This window comes from Trematomus bernacchii, unplaced genomic scaffold, assembly GCF_902827165.1.
Source record: "Trematomus bernacchii unplaced genomic scaffold, fTreBer1.1, whole genome shotgun sequence".
NCBI classification, from domain to species: domain Eukaryota; kingdom Metazoa; phylum Chordata; class Actinopteri; order Perciformes; family Nototheniidae; genus Trematomus; species Trematomus bernacchii.
This window is the reverse complement of record NW_022987662.1, coordinates 1,881,102-1,901,497: the sequence shown is the minus strand read 5'-3', so window position 1 is coordinate 1,901,497 and position 20,396 is coordinate 1,881,102. Positions and strand designations below refer to the sequence as shown.

Here is a 20,396-nt window from a genome sequence, read left to right as displayed (position 1 = left end):
CAGCTGAGCACGCCTGTGTTTCCAATCCTTGCGCTAACGGCGGTTCATGCCACGAGGTTCCTTCAGGGTTCAAGTGCCACTGTCCACCAGGCTGGGAGGGTCTGACCTGTGCCAACAGTGAGTAACTGGTGCACATTTCAATTATCTCCACTTTTTTTTTTTAATGCTGATCCTTGCAGTTACATATTTGACTCCCAGACACGTCTGTAACTTGTCCTACTAACTGAAGGTTAACTTCTCAATATATCAAGGCTCTCTTAACACAACCCTCTTCACCTCTCCATGTCCTTTTTCACTATGTTCAGACAGTGAGTTTAAGAGTGTTTTCTTCTCAGATTTGGACGAGTGTGCGTCCAGTCCATGTGCTCAGGGAGGAACCTGTGTCGACCTGGAGGACGGCTTTGAGTGTGTGTGCCCTCCGCAGTGGAAGGGAAAGACCTGCCAGATAGGTGAGATTCATGCTTTCAGTAAACACACAGTATTTCAAACAGCCTCTGGTGAGAAGCACACAAAAAAATAAGTATAAGATTTCCTGTGTTTTAGTTTTTTTGGCAAACAAACTCTTCATTTCTACAGGGAGACGTGTTTTTGTAGCCGTTTCTTTCCTGTTTGTGCCGTAAAACAAATGAAATGGCCTCTGAGACTTCGGCACAGAGCTCAGGATATATGTTTTAGAATTAAAATTGGCCACCAGCAACCTGAGCCACGCTGTTGATATCCTGGGCAGCTGCACAGCTCTTTTTTTCTCAATGACTTTATGAGCTACTAGTGTGTCTATATCCGGCTGTTTGTTTGCTGCTGCTGGTGGCATCGTTTTTTTTATATCGCTCCTGTCTCTGAAAGCGGACGTGACCGGCGTGAAGCCAGGAAATGGATTACGACTGGTAAACAAGTTGGGGTGTGTGTGTGTGAGTGTGTATGTCAGAAGGTAGGAAAGAGATCCCAAGAGTTCAGTGTCATCTTACCAGCTCAGATCTCAGCTTACAGGCGGCCATTGGCCTCCTGTCTTACCTGGCAATTGTGTGTGTGTGTGTGTTTGTATATAGAGTTTAGGGTTTCAGAGAGAGGACAGGTGTGTGAGGGAGCACAGCAGGACTCCCTGCAGATTGCCCCCCCCCCCCCCCCCCCCCCCCCCTCCATTCCTGTGAATATTTGAGCAGCGTTGCTTTTCTTTGTTGTAAGACTTTTGATGTCTTTGAAGGTTTTGAGGGCAACTGAAGACTTTTCTCTCATTATATTCATTTCGAACAGATGAAAAATGAATGTGTCAGCTGTTGTGACTTTGAAGCTTTTCTGCGGGAGGTCTGGGAATTTTCAGGAAAAAAATAAACTGATTGGGTCCCAATTAAATTCAGTTTCAGTCTAATGTGATAGCTTCCATAACAGGACACGTTTCAATCAAATTCAATTAATAGGTCAAATTAACAGAATGATATTTGTTCTTATTGTGGGGTAAGCTCACATTAAACAAAGGCAGCAATGACTGTGGAGTGAGAAAGAGGGGTATAACACATACAAAGGTCCAACACCACGTCGCGTTTCTTCTATTTTAATGCCTTAGGAAGCTCTGATATTTTTCCCAAAGCTGCAAGAAATTCTGTGTTCAGCTACTTATAGCTGCCCACTGCTCCTAGTACTAGACTCCTGGTACTAGGATGGGTTAAAAGCAGAGAACAAATGTCACTGTGTGCTGTGTGCTCTGCATGTGGGACCATTAACGAGGGTTTCATCCCTCCGATTCTATTCTATCTATTAAATATTTGAAAAGGTGCTACTTCTGGGTGTTTCTGGGTGTTGCAAATGATATATCTTTGAGTATTTAGACTTGTACGGTCACCACCGACTCTAAGGACATGAGAGGGTCCCATTTTGGCATTTTATCAATTAAGTAGTTTATCAATAAAACTCACAAACAAATTCATAGATGTATATATTGTGGGACTATAACTATTATTTTATTTTATTATTGTAATTGTTTCCAAATTATTGTGTTTTATTACTTTTTTTAAATTGTATTTTTTTCATTATTTACTCCCAAATAACGGCTAAACAACACAGGGTCCTACATTTAGCTGTATGCAACCAATAGCATCTCTTCTACCACACAAATCTTTCTGTTGAATATTTCAGTCTCCAAGCCGACCTAACTAACCAAATAACCCCCGATGACACCGTCAGGGTTTCTAAGGTTGGGTTTCTGGTCTCTTTTCTTTCTCGTTGACCTCTCCTTTGGTTTGTTTTCAATTGATGGACTCGGTCTCCCTTTACTTCCTGCCTTCACAGATACAAATGAGTGTGCAGGAAAGCCCTGCGTGAACGCTTACTCTTGCAAAAATTTGATTGGCGGCTATCACTGCGACTGTTTTCGGGGATGGTCCGGACAAAACTGTGAAATCAGTCAGTATTTACCTCGTCTAAAAGTCACTTCTTAAATGTCTGCCCTTCCACTGGCGTCCTCTTCTTCTGGCTACCTCTCACTTCCTGGACTCACAACATAGGTGTAGCTTAGCGTCACTCGCTTTTCCCACATGTGGTAACCCGTTTGCTTTACCGTCTTGGCAAACAAATCATATTCGAATATGCATGACCAGTCCCTCTTTCTGGATCCAATGCATGCCCATTTACAACCTATACAAGGTCTTTTTGGCACTCTCTTGGCTTCACTAGTGATTTCTTTTCCAAATTCTGATAATCCGTGCACATCCCGCATTGTAGGTTGGTGGAAAAGTTAATAAAACATGTTAGTCATAATGTTTTATAATGAAATGTAACTTTTGCCTCCTGTTCAGACATCAACGGCTGCCATGGTCAGTGCCAGAACGGAGCAACATGCAAGGTATGGATGTTTTTTAATTCAATGTATATTCCACCTCCGTTCTTCAACCTTGTGTTTGTCGTTGCATCTTTAAAGGTCACCTTTTGTGCAAAATCCACATGTCTTTCCTACATCAACATGTGTCCCCTCTGTGTTAAAGAGACTCTGAAAGTTTCAGGAACAAAGATTCTCTCTCTTTTTGTCCTGATCCATTTATATAAAAACCTGTCTGAAAATGAGCTGATCAGATTTTGGCCACTTTATGATGTCATAACGATTTCTTGGCTTGTGTAACCATTAGCCAATCAGCAACAAAGGTACCCCCCCACCTTATCACCTGAATCTCCTCCTAGAGCACCATTGTGTTCTTTTTAACCAAATATCTCTCAGAGGGGCGTGGGGAGGGGCTCCTTATTTTCATCTAAAGTAACAGACAGAGAATCAGCACTTTGGAAACAGGGCTGAAACAGGGGATTATGGGTAATGCTGCAATGATCTGTTTGGTATTTCGAGCCAAACACTTCAGAGACATGTTCAGTATATATCTGAGACCTGTAATATAGTGATGAAAAACAGTATAATAGGGGACCTTTAATATCTACGTATGTTTGCAATAATTCCCCACGTTTTTGCACAGGGACGGATATTGTTTGAATAGTTTAATACTGGGTCCAATTGAAATTCCAAAGGCAATAACGTATTTTGGGGGATTTTTAACCCTTTTCCGACAAATCGTGTTTTCACTTCAGAGACATGGTTTGTATATATCTGAGACCTATAATATATTGATGAAAAACAGTATAATAAGGGACCTTTAACTCATCTCTCTTTGTGTTTTCTGTAGGAGGGCCAGAGGAGTTACCACTGCCAGTGTCCTCCAGGCTTTGTAGGCACTCACTGTGAAATCCAGAGGAACAAGTGTGAGAGCAGACCGTGTCAGAACGGAGGACAGTGCCACGCCGTGCTGGACGGCTTCGTGTGTCAGTGCCCACCGCAGTTTGCTGGACAGCTGTGTGAGGTGGGTCTCGTGTTACACAGGTCACATTGGATTATTGAGGATACAGTGACGGATTATACACTGGTGTTACCCTTTGTTTTGAATAGCCTTAGGACTTCATTAGTGACACATTACATGTCTGGAGAGGAAAGTGTTTTTGTGATAAAAGTCTACAATCCCAACTAAATGGCGTACAGGTCAATACTGGTGGGAGGTCTAGAGCTACACACTCTTAATCGATTGGTCTACTTCTGAGTCGACTAAGTTTTCTTTAGTTGATTTTAAATGCTTTTTTTCATGCTGAACGACTTATTTCCAAAAACGTATGAACACATCTCTGGTAAACACAAGATTTAAAGTTGACTTCTTTGTGGAGACATTCAGTTTTACAGATCTGTTGATTACATTAAGTAGTCGACAAAATTGCGTTTGTTGTTTAACAATATCTTTAGTCGAGGATTCGCCCTTGGGATGTTTTCTGTGAACTGCTCAGCAACAACCTTTTTCCTACCCTTTGGATACAATAGGCAAAAGTCAGAATGTGGAAAAACATGCCAAGGAAATGATTCAATCCAAGCCAAGATGATATGGTAAAAAGAATATAATACTAATACATACTTGACGGCTATTTTGATTTAGAAAACATACGTTAAGTGGCTTGTTGTGCTGTGCAAATACTCAATCTGCAGTAGTCATCACAGCACAGTTATGTAATCCAACTACCAACACAAACAGTTGTGTAATGTTTCCAGCCAAATAAACTAAGCCAAGGTTTCACTGCAAGCTTCTGTAGTAATTGATCATTAAGTTTCATGCAGACACGACATATCGGTGTCCTTGCTGCAGCCTTTCTATAATGGAAGTGTGTGTTGGAAGCTAATGTAGGTTAGCAGGGAGGAAACTGACACTCCACTGCATCTCCTGGGCCCTGAATGGAGGACATTGCTGGTCAGGAGCCAATCCTGTTTTAGCATCTCTACTATAAATATGAGCCTCTCTGAATGAGGCGCCGCTGGATTTCTGCCCGCATACTACAGAGCTCTGACGCCTGCTATGGCACGGTGTGCATTCCTGCCCTGCAGTGCCACAACTACAAACGCCTCCTGCGCCGTGTTGCTCCGATTTAGTTTCCCCTTTCAAGTCCAGAACAGTTTGATTGTGTTTTTGCCCATTCCTAATCTGACTCATTTCTTTAGAAGAGACAAGGAGTTCCAGGAAAGAGAACCCTTATTCTCTTAGTAGGTGATATGACGGTGATATTGATCATGTAGGGTCAGATTATGAATTTATTCCTTTGTTTACCCGAAAAAGTGTAATTATTTGGTCATTGTGGCTCTATGGATGGCAGCATTGGTGGCTCAATAACTTTGGTTTAGACTTGCGTATCACAATAGTCATGAACCCTAAATGATGTATCCTAATGATTTTGGCCCTGGTGTTTTCTTTTTTGCGCCACCAACAAGTTGAAATTATGAAGTCATTTTGTTTAAAAAAAAAAACTCAAATTTGGAACAAACCATATATACCAATGCTTACTGGTATATTTTTCGTCCTGTGCTGCAAATAAGAAAATGTTCACATCATTGCAAAAAAAGTGACATCCTTTGTAATGCATTATATCTTTATTGTATATGATTAACCCTCCTGTTGTCTTTGGGTCAAATCTGACCGATTTACTACTTTCATCAATCATAACTTTTTTGTTTTGCATTCGATTGCATTAAGGCTTTATGATATCCTTCACAGTAGACATTTGAACATATGAAATAGCTGATCACCACTGTCATTGCATTTTGGATGATTTAGTCAACTTTGTAACACCCATGGTGTTCCCGGTCAAAAATGACCGCCATAAAGAAAAGGAATTAGTAACCGTCCGGATCAGATAACACAAGCACACACACACACTCTCTAGATGTGTCCCCCCCCCCCCCCCCCCTTATGTGCCCAATCCCCCCATGTGAATCACACCTGGCACACACACACACTCACAAACACACACACACAGAACAATTTGACACATTTCCCGCTCTTATGTGCCCCTCCCCCCACATAGATCACACCTGGCACACGCAATACATGTTCAGTGTCTATTCTTAGTATATTTACTGCAGTTTTTCATGTATACCAGTAGTCTGATACAATATGTACAGTTTGAAAGGGTGTTAAATGACATTTGGTGATGATTAATGGTTTTTGTGTTAATGTAATAGCAGTTAAAACAGGACCGGTCAAATTTGACCGCGAACACCAAAGTAAGGGGGGGGGAAACGAAGACAATAGGAGGGTTAAAGGGGCCTTATTATGTTTTTTCGGGGGTTTGTCCTTTCCTGTAATGTGTTATATATATTTGTGTGTATGTAAATGGTCTGCAAAGGTTAAAACTCCAGTGGGAATTTCTCTCCCACACACTTGTTTACACAAAATACAAACATGAAATGAGCATAATAGGGCCCCTTTTAAGGGGTAGGAATAACCACCTAACGGCTTTATTTCTGAACTTTCTATGATTTCTAGAGGTTTCGATTAAATCACATGATCTTTAACTGCAATTAGAGTGTTCATGAAATGGTCAGAAATGAACAGAAAGTATTAAAAAACTGCTGAGGGAAAAATAGATATGACAAATTGAATCACCCATGCTTTAAACAATGATGAGATATGATCAAAAGCTCCAGATGAATTAATATATGGACCTTACAATGATATGTGAACTGATTTTTTTTTAAAGGTTAAAAAAGGACCTCATTTGATAAAGTTGCTCCAACATGCATTTGCTTTCTTAAATAAGCAGTATTCTAGTTATTTCCTTATGGATTTACACGTTTTGTTTCAAATATCCAGGACCATTTGCTTTGTAAAAGAAGAGTAAGGCCAATTTAATGGTGCTATCGACCATCAAAAGTCTGTTTTTTTTATTGCAGAATGTATTTATAGTTGACCTCAAGTAATTCATATGACGTTGCCTGGTGGTTTTCTGCTATAAATAAATCCTCGATCTGTCTGCCGCAATGAGAAATGTCTCTTGTGCTGTGAATAGTCCAAACAGTCGCGTTAATGTGCTGAAGATTTATAGACTCTCTTGCCCTCAGACACGCTCCCCTGACCACACACACAGGCAAATAGTAAAAGAAAAAAATGTATCTGGCCCTGACACTTAAGGTAAAATAAACTGTGTGTGACCGCAGACCTCACCCTACTCTAACTCTGTGTTCAGCACCTTAAATGGGAAGGGGTGCAACACAGAGTTTATGCACAGTAGGCTTCTGTTTACACAAACTGGGACATTTTTACTCCAACCTCTGTATTGCTGCAGGTAGAAATGGGAAAATATGTCACTCTAGTTTCTGTGTCACGGTGGTATGACGGATGATTTGTCTTCATTGTATTCCCTTGCGGCTCTGCACCATGTTGGACCAGAGTCAATATTTGCGCTCATAATGGGCTGTTTTTTCTCATGCATGCTCTCTCTGTTCTGTCATGCTTCTGTCTCAGAATAACCCTGCAAGATTTAGCGGGGCACACAGATGTGTAAAACCAAAAGCGTAGATTCCCTTGATGAGCTTAGGGACAGTTTCTGAGGCTTACTCTGCTCGTCCACTTACTTTCCATTTGTTCTGAACGGCGGCGGAGGCTCGAGCCAAGCTAAGCCGTCACCTGCACAGACTTAAGATCTGCTCATTTGGCTTTACTTGCATCTTCACTTGTTTTAATAATTAGTTAAGAACCATTTCAGTGAGTGGCCTTTGGCAAGTTAACGTACTAATCTAGTGGAACTGCTAATTGGAAATGAAGGGATGGAGTTCAACTTTTTAAATGTCCAATTGGTCGGATCTACTTTCTTATAGAAATAAATATAAAATGGAAGGCTTACTTTCCTAATCATACTAAATCAAGCCTAGATGTATTGATTATTGACACGTTTTGACACAACATTGATATGTTATGGTGAACAAATATGCTAATTCACACCCATTAGACGTGGATTAACATTAGCGTCATTTTGAGTTGTGTTTCTGAGCACCTGGTGAATCTGAGTCTCAATATTTACACTCGTTTTGGCTCTGTTTATGTCTCCACCAACTCGTGAAAGTAATAAACAGATAAAGAGGCAGTTACTTTCTCACTTTGTCTGCCTTCTAACCAAAATAAAAAATACACTTAAATACTAGGTGATCGGTGTCACTCATGATGATGAACCTACAGGGATTTAATAAAGAGTTCATATCAAATATTGGTTTGTGCAGAAATGTCTGTTCTTTGTGTCCCCCTTATTGTAAAGTAATGATCTTTCTCTCGTCTTGGTTTCCTCAGATCTCTGGCTGGACCCCCTCAGATGCATGTGATCCGAACCCCTGTGAGAACGAGGCCCAGTGCCACAGCATGGAGCAGGACTTCTACTGCGCCTGCCCCGAAGGCTTCAAGGGGAAAACCTGTGAGCGTCTGAAGGAGAACTGCCAGACCGCCCTGTGTCAAGGTGACTGAACTGTCTGCAAAGATATACCAGGACTGAACAAACTACTCAAAGAAAAGTTATGCATTTTAACTGTTTTTCTTTTTATCCTTCAGTGATTGACAGCTGCACTGTTGCTGTGGCGACCAACGACTCAGCCGGAGTGCGTCACATCTCCTCAAACGTCTGCGGGCCGAGAGGACGATGCATCAGCCAGCCCACCGGAAACTTCTCCTGCTTCTGTGACCCGGGCTTCAGCGGCATCTACTGCCATGAGAGTACGTAGAGACTCTTGCATTGAGATTTCTACCTCTTTTGTATACTATCATGCCTACAACTGAAACTAAAAATGCAGTTCTTCCTGCAAAGATTTCTTAAATTATTAACCCGTGTGTTGTGTTCAAAAGCTGTTACCGTTCATGGTGTTCGCGGGTCAATTTTGACCTATGATTTATCTCAGTCCAAAACACTCAAAAATAATGACTATCATCCAATATTGTTTTAACTACATCATAACTAACTTATAATGCATTCATAACTGTACAATCCTGTTGTAATTTTATTTTATGGCCCCAAAAAACATGCGATTCAATTCACTCATATTTCCTATAGTGAAGACAGTGGATCATTACGTTATCTGACTATAATAGACTAATATTAGAATACAATCTCCCCAAAATAAGTTTAAAATCATTGTTACAGTTGATGAAGGGGGTGGGGGAGGGGTGTCTAAAGTCAAAGATGAATCTTGATTGGGCCAAATTTGACCTTGAGTCACCCACAACAATTCTGCTGGGTCTCCACAGACCCCAACACCAAATGATACACTTTTTTTTTTTTAGAGACCTTCAGACTTGGCTAAAATTGTCAAAATCAGTTTGGTAGTGTTTATATAGCTGTTGTGGAGGATATCATGAAGCCTTGTTCCAATACAAAAAACTAGAGCGTAGTTATTATATAATTTGAACTTCAAACGGGTCACGGGAGACCCGAACACAACATAAGGGTTAACAAACAAAATGTGTCAACTTAAATGTGATAGAAAAATGAACATGTTTTTAACTTCATCATTGAAAATTAACAATAGGTAGTTTCTAACAAAATATAATGTCAAACACTCAAATGTATGTTAAATAATGGTATAAGCAGAAATAAGTATTTTAAAGTGTTGAAACTTGTATAAAATCTTTTTAAATGTGAACACAATATATCAAAGCTTTGTCCATACCTAAGGATTTACAGCTATTGTGAACCAATAAAAACGGCATGATGCGTAAGCTTTAATAAACATTTATGAAGTGTTTATGAACCAGTTATAAATTCTAAACAGGGAGGGTTTGAAAGTGTTACTAGTAATCTAGTCTAAATACTAACTATTTACTACTTCCAAAAGTGTTGAATCCATCTAACTTCCCCCTTGACTTTTTTTTAGACATCAACGACTGCACCAGCAACCCCTGTGGGAACGGAGGGACCTGCATTGATGGAGTGAACTCGTTTCAGTGCGTCTGTCCCGATGGTTGGGAGGGTCGACTCTGTGACCTCAGTGAGTTCATCGCCTGTAACATAACTCACTGCAGCTACCTTCAACCATGCAGCATTTTAGATAGTTTACAGAAGAGCTTCTGTGTATTCATTTGCACTAAATGGAAGACAAGTTTGGTAAAGGTCTCATCATCACCAGCTAAAGACACGTCTTTTTAGATGAGCTTTTTATTAGCAACCCCCCACTTTAAATGTGCTTTTAGTCTTTATTATTTACCTACCTTTATATATTTTTTATTTGATTTAATAGGTCTTAAAGGATGTTATCTTATTTTATTAATCTAACATGCTTCAATAGCAATATTTATTTTTACGTTGGTCTTTTTTATTTCTTAATCGTTTAACCTTTATTAGAATAATGGTATTTTTATTACTAGTATCTTTTTATTTGTATTTCTGTTGTACCTATATGTTCATATGGGGTTTTATATTGCTGCATCGATTCAGTTGTCTTGTGTCTTATCTGTCAGAGAGACAGTTATTTATTTCATTTGTATTATCATACATTTTACCTCCTTGTGTCTATTAACCTGATCAAATGTTATATGTTGCTACATGTACCTGTAAAGTTCTTAACAAATAATCTGAGGGGAATTTCTTGTTTATTTTGAACTTGTGATGTGTCATTTTGTAAAGCACTTTGAGCTGCATGTGTTGTATGAAAAGTGCTATATAAATAAAGCTTTTTTTATTATCATGTATTCCTTCCTCCAGATGTCAACGAGTGCAGACACAACCCGTGTAAGAACGGCGGGCGCTGCGTGGATCTGGTGAACGACTTCTACTGCGAGTGTGCCGACAACTGGAAGGGCAAGACCTGCCATTCCCGTGAGTTATGTGGAGTCTGTGTTAATGTGTGTGTTTATGTTCTGTAGGCTTTTGAGGCACAGACGCCACCATGCTTACACATCTTTGTATGTTATGAGTACATTTGATCTCAAGAACAGAGGTGGACAGAGCACTCAGATCTTTGTTTAACTGAAAGTATTATTACCACAGCGTAGGAATAACTCAAGTAAAAGTCCTGCATTAAATGTTTTAGTCCTTAGTACTGCACAAAGGCCCTTTTCAGAATAATATAGATTAGACTTTTTGATGCATTAAAATGTTGTTAATGGAGGAGATAAATATTTTTACTACATATACGGTCGGGATTTGTTATTCTATTCTTTTATCACTAATCTGAATATTACATGTCACTTGTTAGACGCTTTTATCCAAAGCGACTTACATACTCAATACTGTGGGCAATCCCCACAGGAGCAATTTGGGGTGAAGTGTCTTGCCCAGTGACACAACGACATGCTGACTGCAGTGGGGTTTGAACCTGTGACCCCCTGATCCGAACACCTACGCACAACCCACTGCACCACACGCCCCCATATATATACGAATATGAATCGTGAAAATTAGTAAAGTTACACATAAATGTAGTAGACTTTCTGAATTTATTTTCTTCTGAATTGTAGTGGAGTAGCATGGAATTTGTAATGTTAAGCTTAAGTACTAGCTCTTCAAAGTTGTACTTGAGGCCAATACTTGACTAATTGTAATAAGTGTATCTCAACACAAGCATAAGAAGTACATTTTCTTTTGTTATGAATAGTTATACAAAGTGTCTGACCTCAGTGTGTCTCTGTGTTCCTGACCAGGTGAGAGCCAGTGTGACGCGACCACCTGCAGTAACGGAGGAACCTGCTACGACCACGTAGACGCTTTCCGCTGTGCCTGCCCTCCTGGATGGGGAGGAAACACCTGCAACACAGGTGAGGCCTGAGGACTGCTTCTATTACATAACCTATTCAAATCAGATATTAATAGATTGCTTAAACTACTAGTACAGATAGTATACTCAAGGACACAACACAGTAACAGTTTAGCTTTTTATTTAGTTGAGTGCTGTCCACTGGTAGTCACTGTACCATATATAGAATGAGTTGATGTCAAGCACTCATTGTAAAGCCCCTTTCACACATGCACCACTACATACAGCTCCTCCAGGTAATGTCTATACAGTTTATCAGCTGCTCCTTACAAGCCTAATTTGAATGACAGGATTGTTTCTTTGCAATATTATGGATTCAGACAGATTTGAAATGCCTTCATTTGTAAGTGCAAGCATACCGTTTTATACTATTTCTGTATTTTGGATATGTGATCCTTGACTAATGCCTCCTCTCTTCCCACAGCCAAGAACAGCACATGCGCCTCCAGTCCTTGCTCCAACAGTGGGACCTGTGTGGGAGGAGGAGACACTTTCACCTGCATCTGCAAAGAGGGCTGGGAAGGCCCCACCTGCGGCCAGAGTGAGTTTCTCTATGTGGATTTGCAGGAAACTGACATTAAAGTCATCATACTTACAGCTATAAATGTACTTATGATGCCTTTTTAAGGCCTAGATGCCCAGTTCTTTTTATTTGCGCAACATGCTAAATATTATGTGCAACTTAATTATCTAAGACTGCAAATAAAAACGCACTAAAAATGCTTGGTAGTAGATATTTTATCTTGCATAATATCCAACATTTTTATAAAGGCAATGGAAGAATTACACAGATATGGCGCTGTAACAACTTATCTCTACAGTAAGTGTCTCTTTGTGGTTTGTTTCAACAGATATAAACGACTGCAACCCTCATCCATGGTGAGTACAGTTTCCTACATCATAAACCCCCACCACCCCACACACCCCTTTCTCTCCCTCATCTCCACACTTCACACAGAGCTTGCAGGCTGGAGGGGTGAAGGGCCGCTAAAAGCAGTGGAAGTTGTTCTTAAATCAAGCCTCAAAGGGGCATCTCTCAGAGGAGGGGGGTCTTCGATATTCAATAGGACAGAGAGAGGTGGCGAGAGAGGTTTTTTTTTTGAGGGAGGAGGACAACAGTCCCACCTACCCCATGGTGAATGCAGGTGGGGGGAGGGCGTACGTGTCCATTCTTCCCGTTCGACCTGGGGGGGGAGTCGGGCTTTGAGGAGGAATGGAAGGAGAGGCATGATGAGAGGAGGGGAGGGGAGTCGCTGGACACGCCAATTAGCATCTGAAAGGTGGAGGCTTGTATTGATGAGTTGAATTGAGCCTTGTGACCCCCCCCATCTCCACCATCACACGCACACAGAAAATATGTGCTTTGTTGCAGCTGGAAAGGATGTGGCTCCTGTACTCAAAGATTCAAAGGCTTTTTTGTCACGTGCACGGTAGCTAAAGTGTAGATATGACAATGAAAATCTTAAGTCCCAGGCTCCTCCAACAATGCAACATAATATATATATATATATATATATATATATATATTATATATATATATCATAAATCAATAAAACGTAAACATAGTATTAGAAGAAACATAGTGGAATAGACTAGAATAAAAATAGTGCATGTGCAAGTAATGCAGATGAAGTCAACTATGTCAGAAAATAAATAAATGCAATAAGCTAAATAATGCAGAGAATGTTGTAAGTGACCAAGTAAATGGAGAAGTCTATATTCATGTAAATAAACTAAGATAGACTAGAACAGAATGCACATTTAAATATTGTACAGTGAAATAAAATACTGTTGTACTAATCGTTTTTCATTTCTTTCCTCTCTTCAGTTATAATGGCGGTATCTGTGTGGACGGAGTCAACTGGTTTCGGTGTGAGTGCGCTCCTGGGTTCGCCGGACCAGACTGCAGAATCAGTGAGTAAAGACATGAGGTTACTTCATGTTGAAAAAATATCACTCGTCACCGGCTTGAGCTTCAATAATCAGGATCCATGTATTTATTATCCTTGCAAGAATGGAAGTAGTCATCACATACAGAGCATTTGGTCCAACTAGTTCCTGAACAGTGTCCTTCACATGCTGATATCCAAGAGAGGGAGTTACACAGTCACAAGATGGAGGAATAACGGTTCAAAGCAGTGCACAATGTTTAGTTCAGATTAGCTAAGACCCACGTCAGAAATGATCATGCTTGTCATATGTCTATCTCCATAGAGGCTGAATCATCATGTTAATCACATAGCTATCATATGCCTAAAACAGTCCTGGCGCTCTTCTAGGTAATCATACATCCTGTTACGTACACAGCTACAGTTGGGATACCTTTGTTATCATGTGCTACTCTGATATTGGAAGAGAACATTCAGTATTTTCCCAACACTTCACATGCTGTTTGAATCAGAATCAGAATTCCTTTATTTGTACTGCAACGGGCAAACAGCAGAAGTATAGTGCACAAGACCCTAACAGCCATAGTATGATTAGGAGGATGGATAGGTGGAGAGAGGAAAGGCCGAAAGGAAAAGGGGGGGGAGACCAGCAGGAGATGGACACATTGACACCTAAATGCAAGACCAGGACGCCGCCCTCTCCCTTTTTCTCGGTCCTTTAACGCCTCAGGGGTCAGAGGCCGTCCCTCCTCCATACTCACACAGTCACACAAACACACACGGAAGACAAATTACCCAGTGACCCTGAAATTCTTCTTCTCTGCTCCTTTGTTTCGGCCGGATAGCGTTCACCTTTTCTGTCAGGCTTGAATTTGAGAATCCTCATCCCGACTGTGTTCATGTGGAATCTGGGTGACAATGGGTTAGGGTTCCCAGTGATTTCTATGGGAAGGGACAATTGATATGTGTCGTTCAAAGAGCTTCTTATAGAGCAGATGTGTTCATAGTCCAACATACACAATTTACTCATTTATGTTGTCGGTCTCAGACAAACTACTGTATGTTCTAAATATTTGGCTTTGTGATTTAATTTGCACAAACTGAAACGTCATGGTCTTGACCCGTTATGAGTGTTCATGAGATGATTCACATAATTGCTAGAAAGAGGCTTAAACATACATGCATAATTGTAGTTTATTTGGTTAAAATGCAAAGTTATACAACAAAATCAGTACATTTCCTTTAAACAGTGTATTGTGGATTTGCTGGCACATCAATTTGCCCAGTTTACTATTAGCAAGTTATTTTTGACCTTTTTAAAGCGAGTGGCAAAATCAAAAATGGAGAAACATCCATTTTGAACCTCTTCCGTCAGAAAACAATGTCAATGTGGTTGATGTGGTGGCTTAAATATGTTTGCATACATGTTGTCAACCTATAATCCCTTTAGCTAAGGAGCTAACTGTAACTTGACAATTTTGTATGACTCAGTAATATAGAAAGAGGCCCCATGAATTACTAATGCTAGCATGTTAGCGGTTTTCTAGTTAGCTACAGCAGATAATTTACAAGCCATATAAGAAAATTCCTACGTTGCCAAGTTCATAGACATGCGAAGACGTGAGGCAAATTTAGCCATTCCTCTTTCTGGTTTGACCGGGCGTTTACTTGTCTTTAAAATAAGTTAAAATGTTAGAATCCAGTACCTTGTGTCCAACTTAAATGTAATGCTCCTCTTACCTTCACAGACATAAACGAGTGCCAGTCTTCGCCCTGTGCTTACGGTGCCTCCTGTGTGGACGAGATCAACGGTTTCCGCTGCATCTGTCCACTCGGTAGAACAGGAGCCCGATGCCAAGAGTGTAAGCGTACATCTTCAATCTACTGTTATAATTCACTCCATCAAATGATTTGCAGTATAGAGTCAACATTTGTACCCATTGTACCTAATTTGATCTTAATTTGTAATATATGCTTATTACTGCTACAGAAGTTTAACATGTCCCGGTCTGTCTGTAGTTATAGGTATTGGGAAGACTTGCCGCTTTGCTGGGCTGCAGTTTCCACATGGCAGTCACTGGGAGGAGGACTGCAACAGCTGCCATTGCATCAATGGCAAAGTGGAATGTACAAAGGTAACCAGCCCTACTTAAATAACATCCCTACTAAAATACAGCGCCAGCAAATATCTGCTACATCTCAATTACAAACACAAACAACAGCAAGCAATCATGCTCTGAGAAAAAAAGAGTTTAAAGGCGAAACAATGACTCAAATTAGTTTCAAATTCAAGGCAAGGCAAGGCAAGGCAAGTTTATTTATATAGCACCTTTCAACACAAGGCAATTCAAAGTGCTTTACAAAAATGGAAGACATTAAGAAAATGGCATTTAAAATCAGTCATTAAAAAGAAAAGATAATAAAATAAACATTAAAAGAAAAAATACATGGATAAAAGTTCAATTCAACTCACAATACATAATTTGTTTAAGTCAAAATAACAAATATTGAATGGTTTTGCTGATATTCTTTGCCTTAAATTATAGTAAACGTATTTTGTTTTGATAACTTGTTAATTGCGATGGACTTTTTTTCACTATTTTCTGAAACATTCAAAGAAAAAATAATCAATACATTTATTGAGAAAAGGGGTTCAACAATAATACAGTCCACAGTGTAATATCGTTAAATTAGATCATGCCTAACATTTGTTGCCTGTCGTTAAAACTCAACATGCAGAAAACCATTATAAGTGTGTGGTTACATGTATGTGAAGATGTATTGCGTGTGACACCAGGTGCTGTGTGGTCGTCGTCCCTGCCGGCTCCAGACTTCAGGCTCAGATCAGAGACATCAGTCCTGCCCGGCTGGACGCCAGTGTCTGGATCACAGCTACCTCACCTGCTTCTCCCCCCCTTGCCATCAGTGGGGGGTTTGCTCCATGACAGGAGCCTCACCTCCAAAAGCAACCACCAAGTGCCAGCCAAACACCGGGCATTTGGATAACAGCTGTGGCCGCATAACACTCCTTTTCAACAAAGACAAAGTACCAACAGTGAGTCATGTCTTCATGTAAAATATGTTCTTGTTGAAGCTACATTTTAAAGGAGCAGTGTCTTTTGTATTGTTCCTTAAAATGATGTATGTGAACTTGCAGGGAACAACAGTGGAGAACATATGCCATGAGCTAAGGTATCTTCCTGATACCCGAGGTTTGGCAAAGGACCACTCCCTTCTCCTGCTGTGTGACCTCTCTCAGTCGGATCAGGATGCTGTAGAGGTGGCTATAGTAAGTAAATGATCCAAGTTTTTATGTTATGCCTTTCTTGGCATGAGCCACTGTCCACTATACTCTTTACTTTGTACAATTATATCAAAACAACCCCATTTAGATTGAGTGTTTGAGGTCCTCAGTTCTTAAATGTTCTCTGGTTTGGTTTTTCAGTCTTTCCATCCAGAGGATCTTCCCGACCACAGTCTTATCCGGGAGGCAGCCAGCGCTATAGTGGGCACGTTGTCCAAGCGGCACAACAGCACCGTGATGTTGGCTGTCATTGAGGTCAAAGTGGAAACACCAGTCATGCCCCCCTCAGTCGGTGAGTAATAATTAACAAAGGTGTCCCACAGGGGTTTGTTGTGGGTCCCATCAGTTTCTCATCAGTGTCTTATCACTACTTTCTACTGATTTCTATTCTATGTACTCATCCCTTGTACATCCTCATGTCAACAGATTACCTGGTGCCTCTTCTATGTGGGATCTTCTGCTCGCTCTGCCTCTTCTGCATCATCGTATCTGTTTGGTGGACGCGCAAACGGAGAAAAGAGCGTGAGAGGAACACAGCCTCCGATGATAACGTGAACAACCAATGGCAGCCGCTTCGGCTCGTTGTTGGACGTCAGCAGCAGCAGCAGCAGCAGGCGCTGAAGGAAAACAACAGGGACGCCGAGCAGGAGCGCAAAAAGCTCATGGGCCCCTCCTATCAGACGTGTGACGAGGGGGAGGAGGAGGAGGAGGAGGAAGAGACGGAAGGCGAGCTTGAACTCGAGGAGGAGTGTGGTGGAGCAGAGGCGGGGAAGCAGCCAGTTTATAAGTACTCTAAGACTGCATCGCAGTCCAGTGGGGAAGTGATCTGTACCATGCACAGCTCCAGCTCATCCCTCAAAGCGCCCCACCGGACCCCAGGCTACAGCCCCAAAGACAACCGCTGGAAAAATGTCAGTGCCGTCTTCACTGGTCAAAAAGACCTCAAAGACCATTGTGTATTAGAAATGTAAACAAAGGACTCGTGATGTGGAAGTGAGAGAAGCAGCAAGGCAGCGGCTATTCTTATTTTCGGACTTCTTTTTGAAAGAAAAAAGGCTTTGTGTTTTATAAGTCTTTCTTTGCTTTGTTTTCATGTTTTTTTCACTGTTACCTGAAATTAGTTTTGCTTCAGGAGGCTGGAGCACAGTGAACATCCTAATTTGCTTCTGTTCATTTATTTTTCTTTGATTATGTACAGAAGGAGCTGAAATGTAACACTTTTTCACGAGGCTCTCTGCATTTTTTGTTTATGGAGTTATACCATTTATGAAACGATGAATCATCGGAAAGGAGAAAAAAAGAAACCTGTATAAAGACTTTTTTTTGTTTACAGATTATGATTTTGTTTAATTGTCAGCGGGCTCCTGTTCAGTGTCTGTGGTGGGGCAGATACACTTTAAAGGGACAGTAAAGCAACGTCTTTGAGGGAAACGGACTGTTGCAGCCACAGTAACAGAGAAACCCTCCTTTGCTCTGTCTCTTCCCGGCTTTGCCCGCCGATCCACCTGTGGCCGTCATGCGCCAGCCTTACCAAAACACTTGGCCTGGAGGGGAGAGGGGACAGAAACCCCAGTGCCTACTATGTGGCCTTCCATTTGTGTTCTCCTGTCTCTCAGTTGTCTTGGCTGAAAGCTCTGTTTGAGGATTTTTTTGCAGTATTTGAGTTGGTAGCAAGTGCCTTTCCAAGAGCCGCCGTGTTCAGGCTCCGAGTCGCGCTGCCCAGTTTGACCTCCTTGTTCTCAAATCTCAAAGGGATATAAGTGTACATCTAGAGAGTTCAATTTCACAGCAACGCCATTCGAGGTATTTGATCAAAACAGAAATGAATACTCTGTATATATGTGTAAATACTAAAGGAGTCGCTGTGTATATTTGAAATAAGTAACTTAAAGACAAGTCACACATTTTTATTATTATTATTATTGTTTATAATTATTATGATTAATATTATTTTTATTTTTTTTACAACGCCATTCCTTTTATTTATGCCAGTCGAAATAGGCACGTTTTATAACACTTCATATCCAGAGTCCCACAGTTAAGAACCTTTACAGTGAGGTACCACCTATGAAGGACTTTCTGAAGGGTTTAGAAATGGTAAGCAATGAGGACCCCTTTTTTTTTTTTTTTGACTGTCACATCAACAGTTGTTGCTACTTCTTTAGCGCTTTTAAGTTACAGCAAATCAGTGAGGCTTTTCAACACCAGACACTTACCATAACAATAAATGACCAAAAGATTACTACTTCCATTTCATGTTTAATAATAAAACCCGATTTTTCATGGATGTATTTGGTAATCATTACTAGATTTGGTCGTGATCTTAAACTTCCGTTTTTTTGATTGACCTTAGTCGACAGTTGGACAGAAGAAATTATGGTCTTTGTAATTGTTTTGCACTTAACTTTCTCTATTGAAGGAAACCTTTATTAGGAACAGGAAGATGTATAAATGATTATTCCGGTTCCTAATATTTCATAATTGCATTGCAAGAATTTTAACCCAGTCGTATTTGAACTGGTAGTCAAAAATGTATCAAAGGGCAAAACACTGTTGTCACTGCTTTTTATTGACAGAAAGTAGATTTTCTGCCCATTCAAAGCAGAGCAGGCGTCTACTTGGAAATTATTTGTTTGATTCTATTATTACTTTTACTTTAGTAATTTTTTTCCCTTTTCTAATACAAGATGTATCACTGATTTTGGTTGTTAAATCATGATTTGGTATTTAGAAAATTCAGAGAGTTCTAGGCAGGCAGTGTTGCAAAACTGCCAATATTTATAGCCTTAAAAAGTCCTCAAACTGTTTCTAAACCCGTCACAAACCCTTTTGTTTCAGGTGCCTTAATGTAATGCATTATTTGTGTATCAATGGTCATCTTTTTATGTTTTGTTTTCAATATTAAGGAAAGTAACTCTTTAAAACGTTGTGTGGTGTATAGTGGCGTGTTTTATTCGCCTGAGTAAAGTGCTCTCCTTGTGTCGCTTTGCTATCACGGAGATTTCTGGAATAAAACACTTGATGGACGGAGGTTAAAAAAATTAAGCGGTCCACCATGACTCTTTTGAGTGTCATGCATGTGGATGTCAGTAGTTCAATTGTTGAATCATGCATTAGCTTCATATTTGGTTACACGGCTTTAATGAAGGGAACAATATTTGCAGTTTTTTCTTTTCTACCTTGCAGGTGTGTTTTTTTTTTTTAAGTTACCAACTCAGTTCAAAATGACCCGTTTTTCATATGTCACTGTCTCAAAAAGGCATCGTATTTTCTGTAAATGGGACACAGCAAAATAAAGAATTAAAGATGCATCACTGCTGGTGTTAAAAGCTGAATATGCATATTGTATACATTTTATTCTACAAGCGACATACGTTACTTTTATACAAAGGTTTCCATTCTTTTAGTGGATGTTTCATTGTTCTAAATAATCATCCCAGTTATTTATTAAAGCAGTTTTGACACATTGATCACGCTTGTTATATTTGGTTTCCACTTACTTATGCTGGCACTTTTGACCAAAATCGGATCACTTTCATCAGCGGTAGCTTAGTCCAACATTACACATACATTGTGTATTATGATACAAATTGAAAACATACCGCCTTAAAGCTTGAGTAAATCATGT

General features: G+C 40.2%; 1 protein-coding gene across 2 annotated transcripts in view; it reads left to right on the top strand.

Moving 5' to 3' along the window:
* The window catches only part of jag2b (jagged canonical Notch ligand 2b), a 50,902-nt gene extending 30,799 nt beyond the window's left edge, over positions 1-20,103 (top strand). The window contains exons 8-26 of one of the 2 annotated variants that reach the window (XM_034135598.1): positions 4-117; positions 336-449; positions 2,284-2,397; positions 2,790-2,836; positions 3,660-3,833; positions 8,127-8,289; positions 8,382-8,543; positions 9,698-9,811; positions 10,525-10,638; positions 11,463-11,576; positions 12,000-12,116; positions 12,427-12,454; positions 13,404-13,489; positions 15,213-15,326; positions 15,484-15,599; positions 16,262-16,519; positions 16,622-16,753; positions 16,910-17,060; positions 17,195-20,103. In XM_034135598.1, coding sequence (XP_033991489.1) covers positions 4-117; positions 336-449; positions 2,284-2,397; positions 2,790-2,836; positions 3,660-3,833; positions 8,127-8,289; positions 8,382-8,543; positions 9,698-9,811; positions 10,525-10,638; positions 11,463-11,576; positions 12,000-12,116; positions 12,427-12,454; positions 13,404-13,489; positions 15,213-15,326; positions 15,484-15,599; positions 16,262-16,519; positions 16,622-16,753; positions 16,910-17,060; positions 17,195-17,739 — 2,777 coding nt within the window. In that variant the 3' untranslated portion in view covers positions 17,740-20,103. The remainder of the gene's footprint in view (positions 1-3; positions 118-335; positions 450-2,283; positions 2,398-2,789; positions 2,837-3,659; positions 3,834-8,126; positions 8,290-8,381; positions 8,544-9,697; positions 9,812-10,524; positions 10,639-11,462; positions 11,577-11,999; positions 12,117-12,426; positions 12,455-13,403; positions 13,490-15,212; positions 15,327-15,483; positions 15,600-16,261; positions 16,520-16,621; positions 16,754-16,909; positions 17,061-17,194) is intronic. The other variant, XM_034135599.1, reaches the window with a different exon arrangement.
* Positions 20,104-20,396: the final 293 nt, after the last annotated feature.